A 13345-nucleotide genomic window follows, 5' to 3' on the forward strand; every position below is an offset into this window, starting at 1 on the left:
CATGCACATACAGTACACATAATCATTAAACATTATAGGCTGACTGTAGTGCTTAAAGACCAGGGCTCTCCAACCCTGTTCCTGGAGAGCTAACATCCTGTAGGTGTTTTCTTCAACCCTAATCTAGTGATCATTATTCTATTAATTAGCTGATTGATGAGATGAATCAGGTTAGTTACAAATGGGGTTCAATCGAAACCTACAGGAGGGTAGCTCTCCAGGAACAGGGTTGGAGACCCCTGCTATAGAGGCACCCATGACCCGTCTTGTCAAGGGCTAAAGGCAGAGGAGAAAATGCTTAATATCTGTGTTATTTGTTGAGCTGGCTGGTCTTTTTGAGTTTGTTTGGACAGGGAGGGTTATCAGTCTCTGTCTGGGCTTCCACCTAACCCATCATTAGACCTTTTGTTATCCCTGTCAAGGGGTCAGCAGCTGTGAAAACAACAGGTCAGGGAGGAGAGGAGATAAACCTCAGGGCCCTTTGTCCATCAGGGCCCTTTGTTCTCCCACCCACCTTCACCCAGCAGATCGATGGGTCAGATAATAAGCTGATGGTTGACGGATATGGTCAGCTGCATTTACATTTAACAGTAATTAATAGAGACAACTTTTAAAGGCAAAGCAGAAATCACATTATTGCAGACAAAGCACTGTTGTGCTTTTAGTGCGTTTTCATTGGAGAAGAGAACACAAATCTCTATAATCTGAAAACATGTTAAATTACAGATAAATCTGAGTGAAAGTGGTAGTGATAGTAGGCTGATATGATAAGCCTTACTTTCATAGGCATTACAAAGGCCTAGCATCGCTGTAAGGACCGATTCAGACTTAGGAAATGTAGGCATTTCCTATGCACTTTTCAGTATTGAAATTCAGACTTAACTTATTCAGTCACATAACGCACTCTGCAGGTGTGGTTACCTTCCGCGCACTGAATACATTTCATTAAACTGCTGAAAACCCTCCCACTTGCTGGCCAACAGATTTTCTCGTGGAGTTTTCATTCAATAGGGTTTTCTGTAGATTTATCTTAAATCATCTCTATAAATACAGTGTACGGTATCGTTGTATATGTATATAAACTCAGCAAAATAAAAAATGTCCTCTCACTGTCAACTGCGTTTATTTTCAGCAAACTTAACATGTGTAAATATTTGTATGAACATAACAAAATACTGCAACGGAGACATAAACTGAACAAGTTCCACAGACATGTGACTGACAGAAATGGAATAATGTGTCCCTGATCAAAGAGGGGGGGGGGGGGTCAAAATCAAAAGTAACAGTCAGTATATGGTGTGGCCACCAGCTGCATTAATTACTGCAGTGCATCTCCTCCTCATGGACTGCACCAGATTTGCCAGTTCTTGCTGTGAGATGTTACCCCACTCTTCCACCAAGGCACCTGCAAGTTCCTGGACATTTCTGGGGGGAATGGCCCTAGCCCTCATCCTACAATCCAACAGGTCCCAGACGTGCTCAATGGGATTGAGATCCGGGGCTCTTGCTGGCCATGGTAGAACACTGACAATCCTGTCTTGCAGGAAATCACGCACAAAACAAGCAGTATGGCTCGTGCCATTGTCATGCTGGATGGTCATGTCAGGATGAGCCTGCAGGAAGGGTACCACATGAGGGAGGAGGATGTCTTCCCTGTAACGCACAGTGTGGAGATTGCCTGCAATGACAACAAGCTCAGTCCGGCGATGCGGTGACACAACACCCCAGACCATGACGGACCCTCCACCTCCAAATCGATCCCGCTCCAGAGTACAGGCCTAAACGCAAATACGATCATCACCCCTGGTGAGACAAAACCGCGACTCGTCAGTGAAGAGCACTTTTTGCCAGTCCTGTGTGGTCCAGCGACGGTGGGTTTGTGCCCATAGGTGACGTTGTTGCCGGTGATGTCTAGTGAGGACCTGCCTTACAACAGGCCTACAAGTCCTCAGTCCAGCCTCTCTCAGCCTATTGCGGACAGACGGAACACCTGTCCCGCAGGTGTGATGTTCGAATGTACCGATCCTGTGTAGGTGCTGTTACACGTGGTCTGCCACTGCTAGGACGATCAGCTGTCTGTCCTGTCTCCCTGTAGCGCTGTCTTAGGCATCTCATGGTACGGACTTTGCAATTTATTGCCCTGGCCACATCTGCAGTCCTCATGCCTCCTTACAGCATGCCTAAGGCACGTTCACGCAGATGCGCAGGGGCCCTGGGCATCTTTCTTTTGGTATTTCAAGTCAATAGAAAGGCCTCTTTAGTGTCCTAAGTTTTCATAACTGTGACCTTAATTGCCTACCGTCTGAAAGCTGTTAGTGTCTTAACAACCGTTCCACAGGTGCATGTTCATTAATTGTTTAGGGTTCATTGAACAAGCATGGGAAACAGTGTTCAAACCCTTTACAATGAAGATTTGTGAAATTATTTGGATTTTTACAAATTGTCTTTAAAAGACAGGAGTTAATTTAAATTCGACATAATGGCACAGCATTTCATAAACTTTACTGTGGGAAAGTTGATATTTTGATATGCTTCAGTTTGCTACCATATGACTGGTTTCGCATTTGTCATTTAAATTTACAAGTCCCTTATCAAGTGGATTACTCATTTACCTAGCTCTTATCAATAGACCTTATCAAGTTGTAAATTACAGTGCATGGATAATGGTGTTATTTTTATCAAAAAAAAAAGTAGATGCTTTTTCCACTTGGAACCGATAGGTTTGCTAGATCTGATTCATGTTTCCCTCGCGGGTAAAGGTGGTAGAATTGTTAGGGAATTAAGTTAAGGTCAGAATACAGAGTATCTGTGGACACATCTTCGCCACACCTTAATTTATTACAACCCAAACAGATTACTGCCCAAACAGATCTACAGATGATGCATCTCTATTGCACTCCACACTGTCCTTTCCCACCTGGACAAAAGGAACACCTATGTGAGAATGCTGTTCGTTGACTACAGCTCAGCGTTCAACAGCACAGTACCCTCAAAGCTCATCACCAAGCTAAGGATCCTGGGACTAAACACCTCCCTCTGCAACTGGATCCTGGACTTCCTGACAGGCCGCCCCCCAGGTGGTGAGGGTAGGTAGCAACAAATCTGCCACGCTGATCCCCAACACTGGAGCTCCCCAGGGGTGCGTGCTCAGTCCCCTCCCTGTTCACCCACGACTGCATGGCCAGGCACGACTCCAACACCATCATTAAGTTTGCAGACGACACAACAGTGGTAGGCCTGATCACCGACAACGACGAGACAGCCTATAGGGAGGAGGTCAGAGACCTGGCCGGGTGGTGCCAGAATAACAACCTATCCCTCAACATAACCAAGACTAAGGAGATGATTGTGGACTACAGGAAAAGGAGCCCCGGGCACGTCCCCATTTTCATCAACGGGGCTGTAGTGGAGCAGGTTGAGAGATTCAAATTCCTTGGTGTCTACATCAATAACAAACTAGATCCAAACACACCAAGACAGTCGTGAAGAGGGAACGACAAAGCCTATTCCACCTCAGGAAACTAAAAGGATTTGGCATGGGTCCTCAGATCCTCAAAAGGTTCTACAGCTGCAACATCGAGAGCATCCTGACTACTTGCATCACTGCCTGGTACGGCAATTGCTCGGCCTCCGACTGCAAGGCACTACAGAGGGTAGTGCGTACGGGCCAGTACATCACTGGGGCAAAGCTGCCTGCCATCCATGACCTCTACACCAGGCGTGTCAGAGGAAGGCTGTGAAAATTGTCGAAGACCCCAGCCACCCCAGTCATAGACTGTTCTCTCTACTACCGCATGGCAAGCGGTACCGGAGTGCCAAGTCTAGGACAAAAAGGCTTCTTAACAGTTTTTACTCCCTTAACAGCCATAAGACTCCTGAACAGGTAATCAAATGGCTACCCGGACTATTTGCATTGTGTGCCCCCCTACCCCTCTTTTACGCTGCTGCTACTCTCTGTTTATCTTATATGCATAGTCACTTTAACTATACATTCATGTACATACTACCTAAATTGGCCAGACCAACCAGTGCTCCCGCATATTGGCTAACCGGGCTATCTGCATTGTGTCCCACCACCCGCCAACCCCTCTTTTTACGCTTCTGCTACTCTCTGTTCATCATATATGTATAGTCACTTTAACGATACCCACATGTACATACTACCTCAATAAGCCTGACTAACAGGTGTCTGTATAAGGCCTTGCTACTCTTTTTTCAAATGTAATTTTTTCTGTTGTTTTATTTATTTACTTACCCACCCACACACACACACACACACACACACACACACACACACACACACACACACACACACACACACACACACACACACACACACACACACACACACACACACACACACACCTTTTCTTCTCGCACCATTGGTTAGAGCCTGTACGTAAGCATTTCACTGTAAGGTCTACTACACTAGTTGTATTTGGCGCACACGACATATCAACTTTGATTTGATTTATTCGAGCTCCACCCCACATGAATAGCGGGTGAATAGCATGCTATTCACAATTATTTTACTTTTATTTATTCAGGTTCATCTCATTTAAGAGACACTTGGTCTAACCAAGACAAGAGCAGAGGGGAACAATGTTTGAGACAAATATCAGACACACTGTAGCAACTTACAGACATACATAGACACCATAAAAAATGTTGTGGGACGTAGACACACATACATTTCAATTACAAACATACAAGATACATAGATACATAGATAGATACGTACAAAATATATCATTTGTACCACCGCATCAAGTCCTAATGACGATCACATTCCTCACATTCCTATACTCGTGATATCTCCAGGAGTGGTAAGTATAATTTTTGTCTTTATCTGTTGTTGTCTAGTGTTGTCTTTTAACTAGATAGGGCCATCTACTTTAAGTGCTTCCTGTCTTCCCAGTAGCCTACCTGGTATGTGAATTGTTGACAGCTATTAACTAGTACTAGCAGATGATTGTTGACACATCACCCAGGATTAAGGGCCAGGGCAATTTGGAACTATTGTTTTTGTAATCAGTGGCAGTATTGGAGGGGGAGTGGTTTCTCCTCTCCTAGGAAATCACCAATTAGTATCGGGAGGTGTGCTTTGCAAGAGAGTTAGCTATTAGTATTATTCAGTGGTGTAAAGTACTTAAGTAAAAATACTTTAAAGTACTACTTAAGTAGTTTTGGGGGGTATCTGTCCTTTTACTATTTATATTTTTGACAACTTTTAGTTTTACTTTTATTCCTAAAGAAAATGACACACATCCAAAAGTACTCCTTACATTTTCAATGATTAACAGGACAGGAAAATGGTCTAATTCACACACTAATCAAGAGAACATCCCAGGTCATCACATGCTACGTTTGTATATTATGTCTGAGTGTTGGAGTGTGTCCCTTGCTATCTGTAAATTACAAAATAAAGAAATGTGGCCATCTGCTTTGCCTAATATAAGGAATTTGAAATGATTTATACTTTTACTTTTACTTTTGATACTTAAGTATATTTTAGCAAATACATTTCCTTTTGATCCTTAAGTATATTTAACCAAATTCTTTTAGACTTTTACACAAGTAGTATTTTTCTGGGTGACTTTCACTTTTACTTGAGTTATTTTCTATCAAGCTATCTTTACTTTTACTCAAGTATGACAATTGAGTACTTTTTACACCACTGGTATTAGTACTTCAGTCTCCCAATGCAGCTGTAAGTGGGGGTCTCGTCGCAAAACTAAGACCGTCTCGAAGCAAAGACGGTCCTGCAGATCAATTTGACTGGAGCACAGAGCGAGTTTCCAAAAGGCTGGAGCATTGGCCTTCTGCTTGCTCCAATTTCGCCTTCAGTCGCGCCACCGTAGGCATCACTTCACTTCACGAGCTCAGGGCATACCCGGCCCAGCATGCAATTGTAGGCTACTTGTGTGCTGCTATAGCCCCTTGCTTTAGCTACGGTCATGGAGTTTAAAGAAACTGATAAAACACACAGGTGCAAAATCAAGGTGACTTACAAAGATGAGGAGGACCAACAGCAAGAGAGTGCTGTAGTGTTTTCACAACTATGTCATTGTGGAATCTGAAAAGACACATATCCCCAAAGCATGAAGGTGTAATACGTGCACATGCTAACATAAATAAATTAAGTGTGTCATTGTAGCAAAGTATTTCTAAACAAAAAATCTGATCTCTTAAAAGCTTTGTTAATGTTTGTTCTATTTTCTATACAATGGGCTATCAGATTTTGGCCTAATAGGCCAGACATATTACCTCTTTCAAGGAGCTTTCCATTTTGATAGGGTTCTTTTACAAAAAATATTTAGGCTTACCTATAGAAAAAAAAACTCTGCATCCCTGCGTAGCCTTGCAAGTGTGGCCTGAAGGGTGTTTAGTATCCACAGTGTCTATGCAAGCACGGAGAGGGTATTCTCCATTGCTGGCCTGCTCTCCCAGCACGAGCCTGAAGCCACAGCTTCTGGCCAAACTCATGTTTATAAAAGTGAATTCAAAGGCACTGTAGACTGAGCCTAATAAGGTATTTGTCGTAAAATGGGTATTTAATTCTAAGTAAATCACAGACTATATGCACAATTTATAGACTATAACTGTTTAATACAACAAAATGTTGTTTAAATGCTGAGTGCTTAATGTTCCTGCCAGCCTAGTGTGCAGCCTAGTGTGGCGTACTCGCAAATGCTTCACAATTTATTTCTTTGTAGGCTATAATTTTTAAATAATTGAAATAATAGGTTAATTATATAGCCTAAATAATGCATTTTCGGTTCCTTCTTACGCTGCCTGTATTTTTCAGTGTTTGCATGCTATTTATTACAACATGTAGCCTATTTAAAACAAATGATGAACCCTTCCCACATTCACCTCTTCATGTTGTTTATTGGAATGCATTTGGTGCCAATACTTCAAAACCAAATGGTAGTTCCAGGTAGTAACAAAAATAGATGGTTGTTGGTACATTTGGAAATTTGAATGAATGGAGCGTATTTGGAGCAGCAGTTTTTCCCCCTCTGAGAGAGGAGTGTTTTTTAGGGGTGCGGTTGGAAAGGAAGTGAAACACTGGACTGCTCAACTCCGCCCACATACTCTGCTCCACACCGCTCTCACTTTCGTATCTTACCTAGTTATTTTCAGATCTCATTTGGCTCTTTTGTAGCATTGGCAACTACAGTATGTGTGTTTTCTATACCTGTTCACTCCTTTCACTGTAGGCTTTACAGACACTTCCCATCCCTTGGCTGCAACTCTTCTAAGTTAGTGTACCCATGTGGAATTCCTGGTCTCTGGCAACGTTTGGAACGGTCAAGAACGCCGAGTTCATCTCAGCATTTGCAGCTCTTCAGTCCCTTGACTTTTTGGCCCTGATGTAGACAGGGATCACCCCAGAGAACACTGCTACTCCAGGTGCTCTCTCTTCATCTGTCTACATTTTCTCTCATAGTCCGAGAGCATCTGGTCGTCGCGGTGGTGGCACAGGCTACTCATTTCTCCTAAGCAGAGATTTTAAATGTTTTCCCTCTCTTACCTGTCCATCTCCTCATTTGAATTCCATGCCACTCAAGTTTAAAATTGTTGTCATCTACTGCCCACCAGGTGACCATAGAGTTCCTCAATGAGCTTGACAACTTGATAAGCTAATTTCCTGATGATGGCTTTGTACTTGGAAACTTCAACCTCCCAACGTCTGCCTTCGATTCATTTCTTTCTAACTCTCTCTTTCCCCTCGCCTCTTTTGATCTCACCCTTTCGCAGTCCCCTCCCACTCACAAGGCAGGTAATACGCTTGATCTCATCTTTATTAGAGGCTGTTTGCCTGCTAATCTCACTGCAACCCCCCTCCAGGTCTCCGATGACTACTTTGTTTCCTTTTCTGTGTCGCTTTCCTCCAACCCTAGCCACTCAACCCCTACCCAGATGGTCATGATCTTCGCTCTCCATCTCCCACTACTCTTTCCTCTTCTATCCTTTCATCTCTCACTTTGGCTAAATCCATTACATTTACATTACATTTAAGTCATTTAGCAGACGCTCTTATCCAGAGCGACTTACAAATTGGTGAATTCACCTTCTGACATCAGTGGAACAGCCACTTTACAATAGTGCATCTATTAAATCATTTAAGGGGGGTGAGAAGGATTGCTTTATCCTATCCTAGGTATTCCTTGAAGAGGTGGGGTTTCAGGTGTCTCCGGAAGGTGGTGATTGACTCCGCTGTCCTGGCGTCGTGAGGGAGTTTGTTCCACCATTGGGGGGCCAGAGCAGCAAACAGTTTTGACTGGGCTGAGCGGGAACTGTACTTCCTCAGTGGTAGGGAGGCAAGCAGGCCAGAGGTGGATGAACGCAGTGCCCTTGTTTGGGTGTAGGGCCTGATCAGAGCCTGGAGGTACTGCGGTGCCGTTCCCCTCACAGCTCCGTAGGCAAGCACCATGGTCTTGTAGCGGATGCGAGCTTCAACTGGAAGCCAGTGGAGAGAGCGGAGGAGCGGGGTGACGTGAGAGAACTTGGGAAGGTCCATCTCCCTCCTGTCTCCTGATTCTGATTCTTCGACCCTACTCTCCTCCCTTTCCGCATCCTATGACTCGGAACATCCCCATTCCTCCCGGCCAGCTCGGCCCTCCCCTCCTGCTCCGTGGCTGAGGGACTCATTGCGAGCTTACAGAACAGGGCTACGGGCAACTGAGTGAAAATTGAGAAACTAAACTTCCCGAGGACCTATCATCCTTCCACTCCCTCCTCTACCTTTTCTTTATCTGTCTCCACTGCGTAAGCCACTTTCTATCACTCAAAATGTCAAGCTTCTGCCTCTAACCCTAGGAAGCTCTTTTCCACCTCCTCTTCCCTCCTCAATCCTCCACCCCTCCCCCTCCATCCTCTCTCTCTGCATCAACCACTTTGAAAAGAAGGTTGATGACATCTGCTACTCATTCCCTCAGCCTCTTGAGTCTACTAGTCCCACTCATAGAGAACTACCCTACGTCTTGACCTCTTTCTCTCCCCTCTCTCCAGATGAAATCCTGCGACTAGTGAGGTCCGGCCTACCGACAACGTGCCTGCTCAACCCCGTCTTCTCATCCTTCTCCAGACCATCTCAACTCATCCTTGACCACTGACTGTGTCCCCTCTGACTTCAAATTGGCCTGAGTTGCTCCCCTCTTCAAGAAACCAATACTCCTCTGACATAAAAAAACGACGGTATCCCTTCTTGCTTTTCTTTCCAAAACACTTGAGCGTGCTTTCTCTGACCAACTCTTCTTGACCCTAACCAGTCAGGTTTCAAGACGTGTCACTCAACTGAGATTGCTCTTCTCTGTGACATGGAGGCCCGCCGCACTGCAAAGCTGACTCTCTCTTCTGTTCTCATCCTCCTAGATCTATCAGCTGCCTTCGACACCATGAACCATGAGATCCTCCTCCACTCTCTCAGGGCTGGGCATCTCAGGCCCTGTACACTCTTGGATTGCATCCTACCTGGCAGGCCTCTCTTACAAGGTGACAGGGAGAGGATCTGTGCCTGCACCACGTACTGTCACTACTGGTGTCCCCCAGGGCTCAGTTCCAGGCCCTCTCCTCTTTTCTCTACACACCAAGTCACGCGGCTCTGTCACATCCTCACATGGACTCGCCTATCATTGCTATGTGGATGACACTACTACTACCTTCCCCTCTTCTGTCACCCAAGTGGTGACAAGCATCTCACTGTCCATCTTCCAAAAACATCTGAAACAAGTATCTTAAATAATCCCACAGCACACAACCCCTCGCAACACCTCCTAACCTCTGGATAAGAGTGTCTGCTAAATTCCTAAAATGTCAAATGCAAATGTAAATTTGAGTCAACCAAACTTTTAAACTCCTCCAAGGAAACAAGATCCTGGAGTTTTAAGCTGGTCTGGAGATAATTCCAAGACCACGGAGCTAAAACACTGTTTGCCATGATCTGTTCTGATGCAGTTCAAGGTCAGTTCAAGGTCAGAATACACATAGAGAAAAAGTGCATAAAAAGGGAATTACGTTCTATTTAGCGCACTTAACTCAGGTTGGAACCCCTTCCCCCAAGAGCATGATATAAGATGACGAGGATTGCATAATAGCCCAAGTTGACAGTTGCAGAGTGGATTAGAGTTTATTTATGACTGTTGAAAATAACATATTACACCATAATTATTTACATTTACATTTAAGTCATTTAGCAGATGCTCTTATCCAGAGCGACTTACAAATTGGTGAATTCACCATCTATGGTAGAATTATCTTGCTCGCATCTCTATGTAGCGTGTACTGTAGGTTTGTGCTGTCCTATCAATAAAATAAATTAATAGAGAAAAATCTGAAGCTTTCATCAAATGACTGCCACATTTTAGTGTGGTAATTAATTGTAGTTACATTTCAAGGGATTTCTAGGGCTGTAAATGTGTGGGAAATTGCGGTCCTCAAACAAAATGTTGTCTGCTGACAAATGTCATCTCATTGTGATTCATAGCTTTGCCTTCATGCTCAGGTAGAATTCGATGGACAAATAAACTCACATCATGTGAGCTGAACATTAAATCTGAGCAGCACCAGAGGCATACTGTTGGCAAGGTAACAGCAAGACCCATCTGTCTGTCTGCTCATTCCCCTTCTTAGCTAGTTTTGGAGAGGCTAATCTGAGTTGGGCTGGTTGGGAGGATTACTCTTTCTGTGTCAGATTTGGACGTAGAGCCTGTCCCCCCCATCCCTTCTAAAATAATTTAGCTTTTTCTTAAAAAAAGAAAAAGTGATTTTGCGGAGAGTGGCAGATAATCTGTTTTGCCAACATAACTGAGAGAGAACCCATTTACGCTATCAAGAGAAGCGGAGACGCTCTAATCCATAATCCACTCTTCATTTGTGATTGCTTACATCAGGAAATGACTTGCATGGTCCGTCAAGGGGGAGAATAATAACAAAGTATAAAGTAGCAAAGCTTCAACCTGTTTGTGTATGCACGGGCTGGCGCTGCCCACTCAACAGCAACGTCTATCACAGCGACTAATGGGAGCGTATGCTTTGCCTGGCGTCCACATAGAGAGGTGGCGGTGTGTGTATATGTGTGTGTGTGTGTATCTGTGTGTGTAGGCTGATCCAAGCTGTGAGCACACCCATGGATATCAGGCTTATCTTTGCTGTGGCTTAACTCGTTTCTTAGCCTGTTTGCCAGTGCTACTTCCTCTGTTGAACCTAGGTTGAAGATGACAAAGGTTAAGACAACATGATTCTAATATCTAATAACTCTTTGCAAAAGTGAGACCAGTGTTGCTAGTTAGCAACGATGCTAATAGTTATCAATGATTCTGGTCCAATTAATTGGTTTATTTCTGAAAGCTTTCGTGTGGAATTATTATATTGTCTTAACTTTGTCATCTTCAACCTAGTGCTGAACCACCCACAATCAATTAACGGAATAAATCCGATTTCACATACTACCAGGCTTTTCCCCATTTCCTTAGATCATGTTTACTAAGTCAACAGGGACACTATTTCAATGGATACATTACATACTGTACTACATAATGTATCACACACAATTATCCAGCTAAACAAATAATGAAGCAGTTATATAGAGCAATATATTTTACACTAATTGTAAATGATGTGCTGTTCATGTGAATGTTGTAGGTTCCATGGCCTATGTTAAGCGTCTAAGCCTTCCTCTGGTGTGTTGTAGGTGACCCAGGTCCCAGTGGAGGCCTGTGAGCAGTATGGGACCTGCGGAGAGTGTCTGAGCTCTGAGGATCCTCACTGCGGCTGGTGTGTCCTGCTCAACATGTAAGTCCACTACTACACTATTCTCAGAAGGCACAATGACCATGTTTTAAAACACAAATCACATAATTTCCCAAGAAAAAAGGAGTAAGAGGTCATACAAGCCCTCAAATACAAAATGATGCTACTGAGCACACAGATAACAGCCTGTCTGTCACTGCTGGTATGGAGGGGCAGAATGACTGAGATAATGGGGACAGAGCACAGAGGGATTACAGACAGAGAGTAGTGCAGAGGGTAACCAAATGGACTGCTGCAGTCTCTAGAACATTTTGGACTGTGAAAGAGGCTTATCTTCGACATCTTAATTATCTGACCGCCAGGTTAGTTTACGTAATAGAACAGGACAGAGCAGAAGAGATTCAGAAGATTAAAATCCAGGCAGTGTTTCTGAAAATACACTGAAACAGACCTCAGAAAGGATTAATGCATTATAATATGGCATTTGCATTTCAGCAATCTCTACGATCATCATTATCTAAATTACAGCTCTTGGAGAGCCCTCTCTATGTTATCACCCCACTTGACTAGCAAAACACAGAACATATTTTTCCTAATTACTTTATTCCTCATCTATTTTCATAAGTGCATTTTCTGCTCCAATTCCCATGATTATACTTGTATGTATGCCACTTCCATGAGCTACTATTGACTGTCTAGCTATTATTCACTGTCTAGCTACTGTTCACTGAATGGTTTCCTAAGTGTAATAATCACCTAGTCTCTCTACAGTAAAACTGTTAGAAAATGTGACATACAGTCACTGTATGTGCCCACCCAAAGCAGGTTGAGGTAAAGCACCACGTGCCATATCGGGGTGTATGTGTGTGTATGTACAGTTGAAAATTGAAATTTACATACACCTTAGCAAAATACATTTAAACTCAGTTTTTCACAATTCCTGACATTTAATCCTAGTAAAAATGCCCTGTCTTAGGTCAGTTAGGATCACCACTTTATTTTAAGAATGTGAAATGTCAGAGTAATAGTAGAGTGATTTAATTCAGCTTTTATTTCTTTCATCACATTCCCAGTGGGTCAGAAGTTTACATACACTCAATGAGTATTTGGTAGCATTGCCTTTAAATTGTTTAACTTGGGTCAAATGTTTCTGGTAGCCTTCCACAAGTTTCCCACAATAAGTTGGGTGAAATTTGGCCCATTCCTCCCGACAGAGCTGGTGTAACTGAGTCAGGTTTGTAGGCCTCCTAGATCGCACACACTTTTTCAGTTCTGCCCACAAATTGTCTTTAGGATTGAGGTCAGGGCTTTGTGATGGCCACTCCAATACCTTGACTTTGTTGTCCTTTAGCCATTTTGCCACAAGTTTGGAAGTATGCTTGGGGTCATTGTCCATTTGGGAAGACCCATTTGCGACCAAGCTTTAACTTCCTGACTGATGTCAATATATCCACATATATATCCACATAATATATCCACATATATATCCACATAATGTTCCATCCTCATGATGATCCATCCTCATGATGCCATCTATTTTGTGAAGTGCACCAGTCCCTCCTGCAGCAAAACACCCCCACGACATGAT

General features: G+C 43.5%; 1 protein-coding gene across 1 annotated transcript in view; it reads left to right on the forward strand.

Annotated features, from left to right (window-relative positions):
• LOC135540100 (plexin-A2-like) overlaps nt 1-13345 on the forward strand; it is a 79696-nt gene that overhangs the window by 43659 nt on the left and 22692 nt on the right. The window contains exon 5 of the mRNA XM_064966470.1: nt 11699-11799. Within this exon, the coding sequence (XP_064822542.1) occupies nt 11699-11799 (101 nt within the window). The remainder of the gene's footprint in view (nt 1-11698; nt 11800-13345) is intronic.

The sequence above is a fragment of the Oncorhynchus masou genome, chromosome 5 (assembly GCF_036934945.1).
Source record: "Oncorhynchus masou masou isolate Uvic2021 chromosome 5, UVic_Omas_1.1, whole genome shotgun sequence".
In the NCBI taxonomy this organism is placed as follows: Eukaryota; Metazoa; Chordata; class Actinopteri; order Salmoniformes; family Salmonidae; genus Oncorhynchus; species Oncorhynchus masou.